Source organism: Aythya ferina, assembly GCF_964211825.1.
Source record: "Aythya ferina genome assembly, chromosome: 2".
In the NCBI taxonomy this organism is placed as follows: domain Eukaryota; kingdom Metazoa; phylum Chordata; class Aves; order Anseriformes; family Anatidae; genus Aythya; species Aythya ferina.
This window is the reverse complement of record NC_140297.1, coordinates 36,749,152-36,768,064: the sequence shown is the minus strand read 5'-3', so window position 1 is coordinate 36,768,064 and position 18,913 is coordinate 36,749,152. Positions and strand designations below refer to the sequence as shown.

At 42.2% G+C, this 18,913-nt stretch overlaps 1 protein-coding gene across 1 annotated transcript; it reads left to right on the top strand.

Moving 5' to 3' along the window:
- The first annotated feature begins 215 nt into the window (after positions 1–215).
- Positions 216–3,676, top strand: TRIL (TLR4 interactor with leucine rich repeats). The gene has a single exon (XM_084507654.1). The coding sequence runs from the start codon at positions 544–546 to the stop codon at positions 2,827–2,829; it is 2,286 nt and encodes a 761-aa protein (XP_084363780.1). The 5' UTR covers positions 216–543; the 3' UTR covers positions 2,830–3,676.
- The last annotated feature ends 15,237 nt before the right edge of the window (positions 3,677–18,913 follow it).

Sequence of the window (18,913 nt, the reverse complement as noted above, 5' to 3'; positions counted from 1 at the left end):
TGCTCGCTGTCGGGGCTGAGCACAGCCAGGACCGGCCGCGGGCTTCCCCCCCCCCCCCCCCCCGCCCGCTCCCCGCCGCGCCGTCCTCCCTCTCCCCCGCTCCATCCGATCCCCCGCTCCCCCAGGGCACGCAGTGTGGGAAGTACGAATTTCCGCTGAGTTTTCTCGGCGACTTTCGGAGCTCGTCTTTCTCCAGCTCCCCGCTCCGCCCGCCTCTCCCCCCCTGCAGCCACCGCGCTCCGCCCGCCCTCTCCGCCCCCCGGGAGAGCCGGCGGAGCAGCGGGCAGCCTCTCCTCGGCTCCTCTCCGCTCCTCCAGGCAGCCTGCAGCCCTCCCCGCCGCCCCTTGCCCCCGGCCGGCTCGGGCGACGGGAGCCCATGGTGCCGGGCACGGCGAGCCGCGGCCGCCCCGGCGCCTGCCTGCCCGGCGGGGAGCTCGGCCCGGCGCGGAGCCGAGGAGGGGCCGATTAGTAGCCGCCCAGGAGCGGTGGGATGCCGGAGAGAGCCAGAGCCGCTGGGGGAAGCTGCCCACGGCTCGTCCCGGGATGGGGGCGCCGCGCCGGGTCCGCCTGATGGTGCTGCGGCGGGTGCTGTGGGGCTCCGTCCCCCTCTTCCTCCTGCTGCTGCCCGCGGCCGAGCCCATCTGCCCCGAGCCATGCGACTGCCAGCAGCACCAGCACCTCCTCTGCACCAACCGGGGCCTGCGCTCCGTGCCCAAGGCTGCCGAGCCCCAGGATATCCTCACCTACAGCCTCGGGGGCAACTTCATCGCCAACATCTCCGCCTTCGACTTCCACCGCCTGGCAGGGCTCCAGCGCCTGGACCTGCAGTACAACCGGATCCGCTCGCTGCACCCCAAGGCCTTTGAGCGCCTGGGGCGGCTGGAGGAGCTCTACCTGGGCAACAACCTGCTGCCGGCGCTGGCCCCCGGCACCCTCAGCGCCCTGGCCAAGCTGCGCATCCTCTACGTGAACGCCAACGAGATCGGCCGCCTCAGCGCTGCCTCCTTCTCCGGCCTCGGCAGCCTCGTCAAGCTGCGCCTGGACGGCAATGAGCTGGGCTCGCTGGGCGACTCCACTTTCTCGGGGCTGCCGAACTTACTCTACCTGCACCTGGAGTCCAACCGCATTCGCTGGCTGAGCCGCGGTGCGTTCACTGGCCTGGCCAAGCTGCGCTTCCTTGACCTGTCTGGGAACAAGCAGAGTTCCCTTCGCCACCCGGACATCTTCGGACCGCTGCGCTCCCTCCACACCCTGCTGCTGGCCAGCAACAGCCTGCAGCAGCTGACGGGGGGACTCTTCCAGCACCTGCCCAGCTTGGCAAAGCTCTCGCTCAGTGGCAACCGACTGTCTCACCTGGCACCAGATGCCTTCACGGGGCTGGGCTCGCTGAAGGAGCTGCGCCTGGAGGGAAACCTGCTGAGCCACCTGCCCGCTGCCCTCCTAGAGCCGCTGAGCAGCCTGGAGGCACTGGATCTGAGCCGCAACGCGCTGACTGCCCTGCACCCAGCCACTTTTGGCCCCCTTGGCCACTTGCGGGAGCTCAGCCTCCGAGATAACGCGCTGGCCACCCTTCCCGGAGACATCTTTGCCTCCAGCCCAGCTCTCTACCGCCTGGAGCTGGAAGGGAACGCCTGGAGCTGCGACTGCCGCCTCCGTGGCCTCAAGCACTGGCTGGGGGCCTGGCACTCCCAGGGCCGCCTGCTCACTGTCTTCGTGCAGTGCAGCCAGCCACCCACCCTGGCCGGCAAGTACCTCGACTACCTGCAGGACGCCCAGCTGCTGCTGCCGCCTGATGGCAGCCCCTGCCTTGATGGTGCCTATCCCTCCTCTGCATCCCCCCCTGCAGCCGCTGAGGGACTTGGCAGCAACAGCAGTGGCATGGTGCTACCCCGCGGTCCCCCAGGGGCACCGCCGTCTGCCTCCACTGCCCGCTTGCTGGGTGCCCCTGAGGGCAAGGTGGCGGTGCCAATAGGTGCGACGGCTGCACCAAGCCCCACACCACCGCTGCCCGCCCGCCCAGCAGCCTCCAGGCCGGCGCTGCCCAGTGCAGCCTGGCCCCGTCGTGCCGGCAAGCCCCGCTCTGCGTCGTCTGCCGGGAGCCCACCACTGGTGTCCGACCCATGCGACTTCAACAAGCTATTCCTCTGCAACCTGTCGGTGGAGGCAGTGGGCTCCAGCTCAGTGACGGTGCGCTGGGCTGTGCGGCCACACCGCAGCCCCCGCCTGCTGGGCCCGGCGCGGTTCCGCCTGCTCTTTGATCGTTTTGGTGCCGCTGTCAAGTTCCAGCGCTTCGTCTACCTGCCGGAGCGCGGGGAGCCAGCTGCCACCCTGCGGGAGCTCCGCCCGGACACCCCCTACCTCGTCTGTGTCGAGGGCATCCTTGGTGGCCGCGTGTGCCCGGTGGCGCCACGGGACCACTGCGCAGGGCTGGTCACCCTGCCCGAGGGCAGTGCAGCATCGGGTGGTCCCCGTGGCCCCGACCAGCAGCTGCTGACACTGGTGCTGCTGGCGGTGAATGCGCTGCTGCTCTTTGCGGCTCTGGCAGCCTGGGCCTCCCGCCTGCTGCGGAAGAAGGTGCTGGGGCGGAGGCGGCGGAAGGCAGCCCCCGTCCATGTCCGGCAGCTCTACTCCACTCGCCGGCCACTCCGCTCCATGGGCACGGGTGTCTCTGCTGACTTCTCGGGCTTCCAGTCTCACCGGCCGCCCCGCGGTGCTGCCTGTGCCCTCAGCGAGGCCGACCTCATCGAGTTCCCCTGCGAGCGCTTCATGGACAGCAGCGGCGGCACCCGGCACGGCGATGACCACCTGCTGCAGCGCTTCGCAGACTGAGCCCGCCCAACTACAGCTCCCGGCATGCCCCGTGAGGGAGGAGGGCAGCAGTTGGGCGCTGCCATGTGGCAAAACTTGCTGGGAGCTGTATGCAGCATGGCGAGGCAATAGTTGGTTCGTGAGGGGATGGTGCGGGTCCTGCAGGTCGCGGCCTGCAAGAGGGAGAACTCTGGTGCTTCTGCTGCCTTCAGCCACCACCTGGCCCTTACCGCAGGCAGGGACAGGGGCCAACTGTGAGACGTGCTTCCTCGGTTGCCTCAGAGGTCTCCATTTCCTCAAAAATCGTCACTAACCCAAACAAAAGCCCTGACCATGAGTGTAACTGTTCTTTGGTGAGGAGGGCAAACCATCGGGAGCTGCTGCGAACAGCAGCTGGTGCCGCCCTTGTGCCAACTCAGAGCCATACGTCTAAGTGTCATCTTTTACAGGTGGTTTTTCCAGACTGCAATTGGGATGGCAGTTAACAATGAGCAGCCTGGCCCCCACGCAAGGGTGGTCTGAACTGACGTTTTCAAGGCACCTAATAAAAAATGTGGACTAAGTGTCTTTTAACATTGCTACTCGTGAACTGTGTAAGCTGGAAGTCAGTCAGAGGGATGATGGAAATGTATGTTTTGTGCTGGACGGTTTGAATGCTGTGCCATTTTAAATCGAATGTGAGGCAATTTAATGTGCGCGAGTGTGTTTTCGTACTTTTTTGTAAACGGGAAACAATAACGCAGCTGGTTAGTTTTACAGGAATATATTGCTGACACCACTAGGAAAAACTAACAGAGTTTTGTAATATGTTTACAAATGAGCTATTTTTTCGATTGTTTTTGAATAAATACTGCTTGGTACTTGTACACATGAATGTGTGCTTTAGTTCTCTGGGTCCATGATGGTCAGTAGATCACTGACCCTCAAATAATCCATCTTCATTTCTAAATGAGTGGATAAAGTAAACTGTTGATGGTTAAATAATATTGGTGCCTTTCTTCACATACAGTAATAGGTGAGGATATTTCAGAAATGTGAAACTGTTTTTATCCTAAAAGGCAATTTTCTCTTAGCCTTAGCCTACTAAAGTTAGAAGCTTTATGTACCTCACTGTGAAATAAAACATTTTTGTATCTTAATCTAGATTCTGTGGTTTGTGTAGCTGAGTGAGTAGTGCTAAAGTTAAACCCTCATGCAGTAGTATATGATGTTTGAGTTGTGTGTTGTTTTTTTTTTGTTGTTGTTGTTTTGTTTTAATTGGACTTTTGCCTTTCTTTTTGAGCAATGCTAATCATTTTATGATCAATTGCTCTGTACTTTCTTGAACTTTTACTTTTCTAAATATTTACAGAATGTGGTTCTGTTACTATTAAATATGGTGGTTTAGTTTACATAAATAATTCTCTCTGTGTGGTCTAGAAATGGGCTAATTAAGAAAGGTCCAAACTGTGGTTACACTTTAAATGCAAATGTTTTAGGTGGAGTTTGGTAAATTGTTGAGACCATTGATACTACTTGTGCTCCTTTGAATTTAATGTGCAACCTCAGATGAACTCTTGTGCAACTGAATGGCTTGAAGGGAGTGATTAGTGGACTATGGAGACATTCATCTCAATATCATGCATTCATTGCTGACATGAGATGTTCGTGACTACAAGTTGTTTATTACCATAATTGCAAGTAGATGATTTTGAGTTTTATTTTTCTTTTTTTTTTTTTTTTTTTTTTTCCTTTGAGATTTACAAGTATTTACAAAAGACACCATAGTAACTGTTCCCTTCAATTGGAGTTCAGTGACTGAATAGAGAGAACAAAACTTTAAAGTTCTGAGGGATTTTTATTCAATCAGGAGGAGCGGAGAGGGAGTAGGAATAGTTTGCCTTAATCTTTGCCTTTTAAATGGAGATATTTCTGAGTTAAGTCTTAATTCTTGAGTCAGTAGCAAAAAACCCTTTGGGTTTTCATTTTTGACAGGCAGCAGTTTTCATGAATATCAAGGGCCAAACTCAATTGCCAGTGTGTAGATTAAAATTCATAGATACAGTGTTTAAATTTCATTCAACTTAAGGAATCCAGAATCAGGTGTTATTTTTCTGTAAGAATCTTACATTTCTGTTCTTTTGGACACCTGGGTGCTTTTGGCCATTTGTGACAATCTATGGAATTACACCACTGTTTGTTGTTAGAAATGTAATGGGAATTACTGAGTAAAGCTGTGTGTCACACTAACATTATCACTGGATATTCTTCCAATGGGAGATGCATAGATGCTGTATACGGTTATAATCAGTTATGTCAATAAATCCATTTGCTGAAAGAAAACTGGTGTCTTACATTGACTGAAGAGTGATACATTATGAGATGTATAGACTAGTTGTAACTTCTTGATATTACTAGGACTGATATTTCTTAGGGCTGAAGCTCTTCAGAGTGCACTTAGTTCACTTTTTCATGCCTTTTTGCCATACACCGTGTTTTCTATTTTTCTTGTATTATGTTAGGGTAGTGCAAACATTAAAAGAATTAAAATGTTCAGTTCTGAGACAGACAGACCACTGGCTTAAGATGGACTAATAAGATGCTGTTACATCAGTGAACTAACAATCCTTTCTAAACTAAATAGGAAATGAAAATTCTTTGAGATAGTATCAATTTTTTTATACTCATTTGGAGTTACATTCCTAAGAGTTTTTCAGTATTATCAGACTGATGATACAAATATCATACTGAGCATACACCTGCTGTTTAATTAAGAATTCACTGTCTTTTTGAATTTATGCAGACCTCTCAAGAGTTGCTAGAATGAAGTGACTCTTTTTTCCAGAACAAGAGAAGTAAATACATAGATCTACATAACAACAAAATGTTGGCTAACAGAATGAAGCCGGTGACTTCTTAAAAGTCACAGGTACTGTAACTCTAGGAATACTTAGGCTGTGTGTACAGATGTTACAATTATTTATTTATTTATTTATTTATTTTTTCAGGGAGGCCTGCACTAGAGAGTGGTTGAGGAAGGAGAAATGTCAGTGACATTCAATAACTGGATGTTAGTAATGTTGCATGGCTCTATTTTTACCAGTAGTATTTATATATATATTTGTATCATTTTTTAAGTATGGTCCTTTTTAAAGAATGACTGTAAAAACAGCTCTTTCTGAATGATGAGATTGCCATCAGTTTGTGCTCAGAGTGTTTCTTTTTTGATCAGAAACAGAGTTTTACTGCCCTGTTCCGTCCAGGAGTCCATGCAGTCTGGGGCTGTGTGAACCAAGTGTTGTTCTCCCACTTAGTAATTACCAGGCATGTTATGTATCAAAGACTGAAAATCACACACATATTGTCCTGTCAAATTCAGTGAGCTACTACTGGGAAGTCTCCAAAGGTACCACGGCTTCTCTGCTGGCAGCCTTGGCTGGTTTGGCAGCCTCTGCCCACCTGGTCCCAACCGCAATCCCTGACCCTTCTCTGCCATCAGCTAGTGCAGCTGTTTGTGCAGCTGGAAGGTGAACTCTGAAGTTAATCCTCCTGGAAAATAACCTTTCCTAGTACCTTCTCTCTCCCTGATTTTATTTTTTATTATTATTTTTTTATTTCTTTATTTTTAAGCCAGCTTGGTTTCTTTGATCCTGTTCAACTTACACAAGTATTGGTAGTGACAAAATGCGGGGGTGTAGTGCAGAAGCAGGAAAAAGCAAAGACATGAAGCTGCTTAAACAGTCTCAGGTAGTCTTGGCACCCTATTTTCAGTAGACTAACATCCTGTGTGGAGGAGGCCGTACCTTTACTGGAAAATCATTAACGATCTGTAAACTGAAAACACTTAAAACATCTGTAAAAGATCCTAAAAACATTGGCATCATGACATGTAGCTAGAGAGAAATAATGCCCCTTCCAACCCAAGCTGTTCTATAATTCTAACCTGAAGAGAGCAAGGTTATCATTGTGTCGGTGAAGGTCTCGATGTGCATGAAAACCCCTTGATACTGAAAATAACTCTGTTTGACTATCAGAGTCTGTGGTAACGCGGTTGTTTTCATAAAAATATTGATTTCTTTATGCAGTGCTATCTTCAGTTTTCACAGTACACTGTGAATGCCACTTTTTGGAATATGATCATTTAAACCATGTTATTACTCTTACAAGAAGGAACCCGCTAAATTCTTTATACGTCTCTTCTGCCTTTTCCTTCTTGCTGTTTCCTGGGAGAGATTTAGGAAGTGAGGAACTGGGAAAAAAAAAAAAAAAGAAAAAAAGAAAAAAAGAAAAAAAAAAAAGTCTACTGCAATTTCATTGGGATATTTATGTAACTAGTAAACCTGCATTTAAATTGCAGTGAATGGGCCCACAGAAAAAAAAAGAAAAAAAAAAAAAAAAAAAAAAAGTCAGTTGTTTTCATAGTACTGTGTACTTGCAGTAAACTACTTCAGTGAGTAAGAAAGATACGATCTCAATTCCAAAAGCCTGGCTACTCCCACTAATTCATATTTATTTGGCCACCAATGATGTACATATATTGTGTGAGGTCTACAAGCAAAACTTTGCTTTAAAAAAGTTTTAAAATCAAATTACCCAAATTATGTATATACAGTGATGTACTTCATTTTTCATCTGGGCTACTCTTTCTAGAGGAGTTGCTATACATGTTATCTATAATCTGATATATGTTACATAGAAATTGGGACTAAATGTAAGAAAACCGCGTGTGTGTTGGATGCTGGATTTGTTCATTTTGCTCCATTCTAAATATAGCATAGATTTGGCAGCCTATCCAAATACTGCTGTTGTGTTTTTCTCCATAAAAAGTTGACTTTTCTCAAGAGCATGCTTTAATTCCCATAGAAATTAACTTCCCATAGAAAAATAGTCAATTGTCTTTGAACACAAATATTTATTTTAATATAATTGTAGATGAATTTATTTATATAAAAACTCCCTGATATGTTTTTATAAATAATTCTATATATCATTTGTTTTTACAAACAAGGCCATAAGAATTAAAATGAATAACACAGTAGGAATATATAGCTGAATAAAACTTGCCTAAAAAACATAATAAAGATATTTATTAACAAAAAAAATCTGACAATTTAAAGAGAATTTATGATTGTTTATAATCTGATGTGTATCTTCTTGCTGTTGGATTTTCAAAGTACATTTATTTTTATTTTGATAATCTATTTGTAATAACTTCATATCACAGAAATAAGTTATTAAGCGAGAGACAGAAGGTCCCCAAGTACATAAATTTTAGAACCTATTCAGTGCTACCAAAATAATGTAGTACAGTTAAAAGCACTAATGCTTACTAAAATGTTACCTGTTTTTTTTGTTTGTTTGTTTGTTTTTTTTTTCATTTCAAAGCTCATTTGAAGTTGCTGCTTAGCTAATACAATAAATGGTGTCTTTTGAATTCAGATAAATAGATGTCATCCTATTCCTTACTTTACCAAAATGTTTTTAATGCTCAGACAAACATATTCTCAAATCATTAATGTTTTTTCAATACAGCTCTTTTTTTTTTTTTTTTTTTTGTATATTTAATATTCCAAAATATTTCATATCTCTTCAGAGATCCATCCATGTGGTTCCTATACAAAGAGAGACTCTGAACAAACCTTAGGTCAATCTGTCAGTCATGTATACCACTTTGTAGTGTAGCAAGTGTTCAGAGGTTGTAAAGGTAGGGTTTTGTTTTTGTAATTGTGTGAGAATGATTGACCAATGAAATGTATGCACAGGGCCCTGGGTGTGCTTTCTAGCTATGGAAAATATATTACTGTAATATATAGCTTCTTATGCATCAGTCTAGTCTGGTATAGTTCATTTTATTTTGTCACACCAGTCTGGAAAAAAAAGACCTGATTATGAGACCTGAATCAATAATTTTAAGGAAATACAGTAGATAAGTTGTTTGGCAAGACTTTGGCCAGACTTTAACCGGACTTTTTCATGATTCATTTAATTAACTTGTATGAAGTTTGTTTCATTGTCATTAGTCTAGTATACGTTTGTTTAGTTGTAGTGAATGTTTATAAGTCATTTGAATATTTGGAGAAGATGTAGATATGTATCATAGATAAAAATCATACACAGAAAGATAACGAAACTAATGTTCTCAACAATAAACTGTTTTTCCTCTTAAGGGACAAATATTTCAGAGATGTTGGCTTTAAAATAAACCTGAATGCTGGATTTGTATCAAGAAAGGCATTCTCTTTCATTGCAACATGAAGAAGGTAGGAAGGTTGTAAATAATTATACGAATATTTTATTCAATATGTTGCCAATTAAAGACTGGAATTTTGTTAACAAATTGTGTTACATGGGGATATTAACATATCCCATTTGCATACAGAAAAGTTCACTGAAATGGTGTCAGTGCTATCACTTTTAAACTAAGAGATACACTTTTAAATTTCTGTAGTTCATCTTGGTAGTGAGAAAGACTTCTTTTCAAACATCCAAATTCATGTTTTAGTACAACTATTAGCTTAATCTGTTGTTTTACCATTGACATATCTACCATCCTGCCAATGGTATTAATTTTCCTTCAATCTCGCTTTGTATTTAAATATTGAAATTAAAATTCAGTTTAAACACTGAAGTTACTTAGCACAGTAGCACCCCTTATCTGACTACTACAAAATTATTTGAAATAAGGGAAAACACTCAGTAGTAATATCTATCACATCAAAGGTCAGAAATAATTTTATTCTAGAGGAATATACTCAGGAAAAGTATACTTTCAGAAAAAAAATATTTTGCTGTACGTAAAGAATAACATGGTTTATTTGCCATTACTATGTCCCACTCTAAATATTGAATGAGAATAATCAAAGACATGTCTCATCTGTTAGACTTATGAGATAATTTGGAGTGTCATTCAGCACATATGGCAGGTGTATTAGTATTATTTTTTTTCAGGAACAGCTTGATCACGCTCCTGCTTTCACTCTGTGAGAGTGACAAGATTTTAAGACTCCTAACATGGGTAACCATCAGCAGGTCTGTGGCAATAGAATTGATTGTATTGCAGAGATGTGCTCTAAAACACAGTGTTTGTCTTAAAAAAAAAAAAAAAAAAAAAAAAAAGAAAACAAAGAAAAAAAAATACAGCTTGGTGAGAAGAACTTGAGTGTTAACTGGCACAGAGACATCATTCGTGGGTGATTATTATGTAAGAGGGGGCATCTTTCATGATCACTGTGGTAGATTGCTAATTCTGAACCCCAAATATGCCAAACCAAACTGTTTCATTGCTTATGACATTATCATAAGCACACAGCAACTCATTTTGCTCCAAACCAAACTCCTGCATCTCCTCCTGTTGCCTAACAAGACCTACTTATTATTTAAAATATTTGGCAGTTCCTCAGTGCTGCTTATGGCTTGTGCCCAAGTGCTCTTACTGCTGCAGCAGAAACTTCTAACACCTCACTAATTGGCATAAGGTTTTCTTCTTCAGTAGACCAGATTAGGGACATTCTGTTCAGCCTGGTATCCATTCAGTTATTTGTTTTTTCTTAGCTTTTTTTTTTTTTTTTTAATTCTGCAGCGGGGTTTATTTTATTTTATTTTATTATTTTATTTTTTTTATTTTTTTTTTTCCCTCTCTGATTAGCCCACATAATTCTATCATAAATTCTGATTGCAGGCATGGGGATGGTATTTTGTAGCATATAGAAGGGGATGGAGACCAGGCCCTGAGTAAGGAACAAGTAAGCAAAAGGATTCTTTTGAGATATTTTTATTTGTTTTATCTGATTTGAAGTAGAGATAATGTCTGTCTAAAGTAGAGTCTGCTCTGAGAAAGAGGAAGAGGGAATACATGAATTTTAAATAATTCCTGTTTAAAAGGAAGTTACTTTATTCAGGAATGATTTGTGATTGGAATGATTCACTGTGATCTCACTGATAGGATTCTGCTGGCAGAGGCTTCTGTTTTTCCTGCCCGGATGTATCACCAAGAACCTGAGACTGTAGAGGTCCAGTGGGAACTGAAGACATCTCTTCCTTCCACTTCTGTGGCTCAAATGGAAAAGACATTCAGGATCAACATCTTTTTCTCTGGGATGGCTAGGAGCTGTATTTATTCTATAACACTAGGTATATTGACCTAAGCTGAGTTTAGAGCTGTTGATACTAAGGCTTTGCACTAAAGGCATCATCAAAAAGATGACATATTTGAGAGACAACCCCTCCCTCCCCCTCCTAACTTTTCCTTTAAAAGCCAGTACAGACTTCAGTAGCAGGCAGTTTGCTGAAGGTGTTAACAGCTCATTGAGGTGTCTGTAATACGCAACTGGGTATGCTTTATTCAGTTAAAATTGTTTCTAATATATTTTATTTAGAGGTGTTTAGAATATGTCCCAGCCAGAAAATAGTAATGAATTCCAAGCTGTTAGCTTGTAATGATACAGACCTCCTTGGATTTTGGAGGCATTTGTTGTTTAAATGTACACTTGCCAATGAGGCTTTCCTGGACTTCAGTCCAATTGTGTTTTTATGCAACCTGCTAAAACTGCAAAGCATTCCAATTAGCACAATGTACCTAGAAAACTGCTGATATTCTCACTTACAGCTTTTTACTGTTAGGCTTTTTGCTTATATCATGATAGAAAATCATCTTAATCCACAAGCTGCTAGGATGTGTTATGCAGTAGCTTATGAAGCAGGAGAATTACCAGTTTTCCCAGTGTCCTGAACAGAACTAAACTCTAACACCCAAATATGCATTATTTTTTTTCCTACTTTTTTTTTTTTTTTTTTTTCCTCTGTAGTAAGTAACTGCTGGATTAGAGTTTTACAAACATAGTACAACCATGGCAGGATACAACCATCATCCTGGGGTCCTGGGGTCATGATTATTTAGAACAGCAATCATTTGGCTGTTCAGTTTAGGAACTCAAACAAATTTGAACATGTGCAAGACATCACTAGCACTGATTTTATACCTGTAGGACCATTTTGTTCATTTGTTTGGTTTGTTTTTCCAAAATATTCTCTTTCTTCTCTCCTGTTCTATTACCTCCTCTATCTGGCTAGAGGTTTTTGGATTAATACAGCAAAAGCATCTGAAATACGTCTATGTTCAGCATCTGTGAATCATGAACATCTATGTTCAGTGTCTGAGAAGATGCAGGTGCTTAGAAAATATGATGTCTTAGAAAATATGCAAAGAAAAGGCTTATGGAGAGATTCAAATTCAATATCTGGAGCATTATATGGATAGCTGTCCAAATTCAGGTGTGACCATCACCATTTATTCCCTTATCAAGGGTAGCTGCATTTTGTTTCTGTGTGACCTGTAATGAGGTGACAAGGTCTTGTGTTTTGACCAGACCCTGAATACTGTAGTCACTCAGATTGCTTTTCTGTCCAGAGCAGCCAGTACATGTACTGTATGTTGTTTTTATGTCATACGAACAAAGTACAAGAGGGAAAGGATTATGAATTCAGAAAATGTGTTTCATGCCTAAAGCTTTACCAGTCAGCTGACAATAATCCAGGCAGACAGACCGAGTGATCTCTAATTTGGTCTGATTCTTCTGAAAGGCTGCTGTCTCTCTTGAGAGGGGAATAGCTGTCAGAGCTCTCCTGTTCTGTGTTTCTGATCTTTCCGTTTTGGATGAAACTCGTTTCCTAAGTTTCTTTACAGAAGGAGGTAAAATTCTGACATCCAGGACAGCATTAGGGCTTTTATCACCTGCATGAGTTTTCACATCAAAGAGATTGGGTAGCTGTTTGTTTTTCAGACAGTGCCTTTTTGACCTGAAATATTCAGAATCAGACAGAAACAGTCAGAAACTGAATTTTGTTCATAAATCTGAATAGTCAAAAGTAATTCATACATCCTACAGAGGATCGCCAAATCCAACATACTTCTACTCAGAGACACTACTCTTATTTTGCACAGCTGGCTTTAGCCTGCATTTCTCAGAACCCTTTGGGGGTTGGTTTTTGCTTTTGTTTTTGTTTTCTTTGTGTGTGTTTTTTTTTTTTTTTTTTTTTTTTTTTTTGTTTCTTATTTTGTTTGGTTCCTGCTGTGTAATATGCCCTATCCATGCCCCCTTTTCCATTGACTTATCAGGTTTTTAAATGTCATGACCACAGCAACAGGGTCCTTACAGCCGAACTCCAAAGCTCTGTGTGTTTTGAAGTCAGCAGTTAAAATAAATGCCTTTTGTGCTTAAACATAAAGCTGAAGCATTTAAAATCATTTTTGTTTAATACTTCCTCTGATCTTGTTGTGTTCTTGCATTCTCAATTTACTCTTCCAGAAAAATAAGTGGACTTTTCCTGGGTAGGGCTGACTCATCTTTTCCATGGAAGTCACTAAGCCTAACCCATAAATATAAACTTCTTAAGATCAAGCACTTTGCATCTGGAAAGGTCAGAATGGTATATATTTTCCTGAAGGGATAGAAACCTCCTCAGTATATCCAGGAAGTCTTTTATCAACCATCCATTTAAAATTACATAAAGTTTGGAAAGGGGATTCACTTTGGAAAGGGGATTACTGTGTAGAAAAGTGGGGATGGAGTTAAAACTGTGTTTATTGTATGTTACTAACAAATTTGGACTATAGCTTTACAGCATAAAAACACAGTTTACTAGTTCTCCAGATTAAGTTGTTTTTTCCTATGTTTAGTTTATCAGTGTAAATATGGTATACCAAAATACATGTAGTGTAGCACAGTGGATCCCAAAACAGTCCAATTTGTTCTAATTCCAGTGGATCTACATCAGACCTGAATGTGAGCCAGTGTTTCTCTTTTCCTGCTTTCATTGCAAAAATTAGTTCTGGATATCAAGAAGAATTGGTGGTCTATTTAAACGGGCGTCAGATTAAGCAGATCAATTATTGATTTTCTTCCAACTGGGTAGTTATATTCTCATTATTTGTGACACACTGTGTGAAACTAATTAATCTCTGGAAAATGTTCATCTGTGATTCAGCTACGCCCATTATACTTCTTGGAATATTACACGGAAAATGAAGCTACCAAAAGGAAACATCTGTTTGTATCTAAAACCCCAAACATTTCTGAAGTTTAGCAACATGCATTCTTCTTGGGGCTGCCACCTATTATATTCAGCTCTAGAGCAAATACCAAAAGGACACTTGAGGTGACCTTTTGTATCAGATTAAACAAAATGAGAAAACACTTGGCAATCAGACTTCCTCTGCTAGGCCATGGGAAACAGAAGAGCAAAGGAACAGATACAGTAAAAACATATTAACTCAATCCCATTTACTTTAGAAGAATCCAGCAGTGAAAAGAGCAACTAACTGAAAAACCTAAACTCTGTAATTTGGCACCTCTTGAAGTCTGTCTAGATTCTCCCAACTAGGGTTATCTCAAGTAGCAGAAAAATGGAAGAAGATGAAGAAAAACAAATGACTAGAAGGTATTATGGGGGAAATGTTTTTCTTTCAAAACTATTTCTTAGGAAAAAACATATTGTTGGTGGACTTCAATTTTGTATAAGCGTTCCTGCTGCATGTTAACACACACTGGCTTTGACTATTTTTGTGACATTTCTTTAAAACACTGTGGATTTCAGGGGTACCTGTGCTTGTGTAAACCTGCAACTCCCTTACTTGTTGGTGTGCTGAGCAAAGATGGGGGAGGAAAACAAACTGGCTTTCACACTCAATTTAGGCTAGCACAAGCCAGGACCCTGTTAATGTAATAGTCCTGCTGCTGATGGATGCTCATTCTTTCTGTCTTACCATAAGGGATGCATTGGGTAATAGTAATACTGGTGGTATGCACTGCTGCTCCTTGCCTCTCCTTGGCAAGATCACTGGATGGCTTATTTGCGTATATGAATGACAATAAACAGATAATAGAAACAGTCAGCTCTACTGAGCAAATTATAGGTCTATGATCAGATGGCATCCCCCTCTAAAAGGTTAACAGATAAAGCAGCCATCAGGGAAGGAAAGATAAATGTTTAGTTTTCACAATGACTGCGGGTGTTGTGCTATAGGTGTATACACCAAAGCCCTAGCTAAGAAGGTTCAGCTTTAGACTTTCAGTGCACAAGAGGTATGTTGGCTTGGTTTGCCAATGGCTGTTTAGTACCACAAGTGATTGTCACAGCCTGCCTCCAATGTGCCTTACTCCTTGCTACTGCTGCTTCTCATCCACTGCAGTTGCTCATGCTTGGATCTTGGAGTCCTTCCCTGCATGCGAGTCCTCAGTCCCTGCAGGCTTCTCCTAACTGGACGGGATGCAAAGGACAGCCTCCCTCTGTCTTCCTGGAAGGAGCAGCTGCAGTGAGAGTGGGAAAGCATGGGGACCCCGAGGTTTTCACCACAGCCATGTGGGCAAGAAGCCCAGAGGACAAACTATTGTTGAGACCTGTTGTGTAGCCAGTAGGCAGGGATGGGAAAAAAACAGAAGGAGATTTTGCCTGGAGACAAAACTGCAGTGAGAACAGGGAGGACAGCCAAGAAGGGCTTGGTGAAGGAACAGGGTTACAGCATGCAGAACCTTTGACCGGGTTATGAAAATTTGAGGCCAGAAGTGCTTGTAAGATTGTTTTGTCCAGCTGAATGATACCACCTCTATATCCCTGTCTGACAGGCAGGAGATGGAGCGAGCTTTCTTTCTTTCTTTCTTTCTTTCTTTCTTTCTTTCTTTCTTTCTTTCTTTCTTTCTTTCTTTCTTTCTTTCTTTCTTTCTCTCTCTCTCTCTCTCTCTCTCTCTCTCTCTCTCTCTCTCTTTCTCTTTCTCTTTCTCTTTCTCTTTCTCTTTCTCTTTCTCTTTCTCTTTCTCTTTCTCTTTCTTTCTCTTTCTTTCTCTCTCTCTCTCTCTCTTTCTCTCTCTCTCTCTTTCTCTTTCTCTCTCTCTTTCTCTTTCCCTTCCTTCCTTCCTTCCTTCCTTCCTTCCTTCCTTCCTTCCTTCCTTCCTTCCTTCCTTCCTTCCTTCCTTCCTTCCTTCCTTCCTTCCTTCCTTCCTTCCTTCCTTCCTTCCTTCCTTCCTTCCTCCCCCCCATCCCCCTCTTCTATTGGTAAAGTAGTCAGAGATGGTAAAAAATTATTGGAAAAATTGGCCCATCTGCACAATAGATTGCTGCCTCCAGCAGGATCCCAGGCTCTTCCTGGCTCTGGAGCAGCTGTAAGGAGAGGCATCACAGCCAAATTTCTGCCTGTTCCAAACAGCATCACTGCTTGTCCCTTTCTCCCTGCACATGTTTCAGGACATCGCATCAGGACAGGCACCTGGCACGAGGCTTATGGCTGAGAGTTGGTGCTGTTAAATCACAAACAATGGCAAAAATCTCATTTCTTGGAGGTAGAAGTAATTTCTTTATAAGCTGCTGAAAGTCATGGGAAACTTGCACTACTGAATGAGGTGTATGTGTAAGTTCCCAAAGGGTAATGATTGTGCTGTCAGGATGTGGTGGGATAATTTTTGGTGTTGGAGAAGGCATTTCCTGAAATGAGCATTCAACCGGTGGTGATGTACCCCTTGCGAACCTGGCAGGCTCAGCTTTGAGAAGGGCTCACGGCACACAGGTGTTTTACACAGCCTGAATACTCACTGCAAGTCCATTCTGCCTTGAACATCCTGTTTTGCCCCTAACAGTCAGAGACCAGTAAAAGCCAAAACCCCTATAGACTCTAAAGCTGGTGAAGCTGACTGAGAGAGAAAGCACTACTAGATGTCCAAAATAGTAGCTGAACTTTTGGCAGTTTGGAAACTAGGGATAGAGAGAAGGGAGCCCTACTCATTTTCAGGAGAAAACCAAAAACACATGCACAAACATATATATATATTTCTTAAAGTGTAACCCTTATGTGATTTTTGACTTTTTATCATTATTGTCTTCTTTTATTGTGCTCAATATGAAATTTTCTCTCTTCACTTTTTTTTATTTTCACCTGCCTTTCTGTATCTTCCTTGTACCTTTTCTCTAACTACCTGCTACTGTCATTGTCCCTGCACATATATTAGAACCCTCACAATATTCTTTCTGTCCAGATGTTCATTAACTTTTGTATTGTATTAAAAATATATATGTATATTTTGAAGACTGCAGCAGCTGTACTGACTGATTTTCTCATGGTAACTTGGAAATATTTCCTGAGCACAGCTTCTCTCTTCTTGCTTTGTAAAAATGAGAGGCTTACTAATCAACTCATTTAAACCCCTTGAAAAGTCTTAGTTCAAAAATGTTGCCTCACAAGGTCATCCTTGGAGATGCACAACTTACCTCTTCTGAATTTTGATGATGTGGCACATGATCACAAAATTGATATATTAAGATTATAAACAAAGTAGCCTTTGATCCAACAATGTATATACAAAGCTAGATGACACAGAAAGCCTCTGCATGTGTATTCTCTGCCTGAGTTTCCCTGGCAGTCTGCAATATCCATGACTCTAGGCCTTTTCCCATTGTACATGGTTCCTGCAGAAAATTGTGGAGCATTTCTAGGGAAGACAGTTTTCATTGACCCTTTTCTCCCTGTTTTACTTGGATTCCCTCCCCCAAGGCAAAAGCATGCTTATCTTTTTCTTTCCCTTGTCCAAACATCCTTGTTTGACTTGGTGAATGAGTTTATATTTCTCCTTCATAAAATTTGGAAGTATATTTATTCTGAAATTAGTAATTTGCAGTCTCCAGCAACTTTTATAGACATAAAAAAATAGTTGCTTTATTAGATTTTAACCTCTGTGTTGCTCAAGGCATATCCAGTTCAGTACATGACGTTAGGTTTAAAGAATGACTGTGGACTCCTGTGTGGCAAAGTCGGGAAATAATCCTGATCAGACACTGAATTCTATTCCATAATTATGTCATAACTTCAACTGGAATAGATTTCCGCAAATTATTTCAACAAGAAAACATCTTAACGTGTTAACATACCTTAGCTCCTTAGGGCCAGCATACACTCATAAGTTGTGTTGAGAAGAAGCTGGTATAGGAAGCTGCAGTAGACAGGCTTCCCTGAAACCTGGAAATTGCTTCAGCACAGATTTCAATGAATCATAACACACCTGAGATGAAAACTAGTTTAGTGTTGTTGGTTCCTCCATTTTTTTATTGTTAACATTAATCAGACAGGTGAAGTTGGGGGAAAAAACAGAAGGAAAGTAATTAATATTGGTTTTAAAACTGTCCTCAGTAGCTGAATAGGTGTTTGGGAATGCACTTTCTACATGTTGAGGCAAGTAATTGCAAGCAGTATTGACTGCATGTCTGTATGAGTAGCCACAACCTAGTCACCACATCTGGTCCCAGAATGCTTCTTCACCCCTTGGTTCAGGCCAAGCTGCCCTGTGGCCCTTCTGATGAGAAGGGGCACTGCCTCCAGGACTTACCTCCCCACTGAATGTTTTCTTTGCAATCATGCTCTTTCTGTGGCAGTTATTTTCATGTCACTTCTTGATCCAGTTTTCTTCAAGAATTCAAATACATGTATGAGTGTCACTTCTTTCAGACTTAGGAGTTCACCTAAGTCAACTGTAGCCATGGTTCAAACATAGACATTTGTATTTTTTAAGTAGTAATTAAAGTATTTTACCTTGAACTATAATCTGATGTCGTATCTAAGGGATGGTTTAGGAAAAGTCATACAAACAGAATCGCTAATTGAAGATGTTTTTTCTCTCCTAGTCACATAAAATGGAGTATACGTGCTGCTGAAAATCAAGTATGTCCATTGCCTAGATGCTTTAAATGTCTAGTAATGGTGGGGTTGTTTGGCAAGAGTTTTTGTTTGTTTGTTCGTTTTCCCCAGAATGAAAGTGTCATCTTGGTATTAGATTTCAGCTTGTGACTCTTAAGCCTGTTCAAATCACTTCCAGCAAAGGTGGCAAATTAAGTCATTCTTGCTATCTATCTAGTGTCCATAAACCATCAGAGTTCTTCCCTTGTAGTACCTTGGAACAATTTAGTAGATTTTTGTTATGATCAAGCTTTCCTCTCATTTATCAGTGTCTTTGAGAACTTATCTGTGTTTTAGTATTCAAATTTTGTAGCTAAATCCTGTCAGTGTTATCAATAGATATCTAAATAACATTGAAACTTCTGATCAGGTGGCCCCACCTTTGTAATTGCTGGTTCCTCTTTGGAGTAATTT

What these genes read in the sequence shown, in the direction of transcription:
- TRIL (XM_084507654.1), top strand. Translation starts at nt 544, where the DNA reads ATGGGGGCGCCGCGCCGGGTCCGCCTGATGGTGCTGCGGCGGGTGCTG.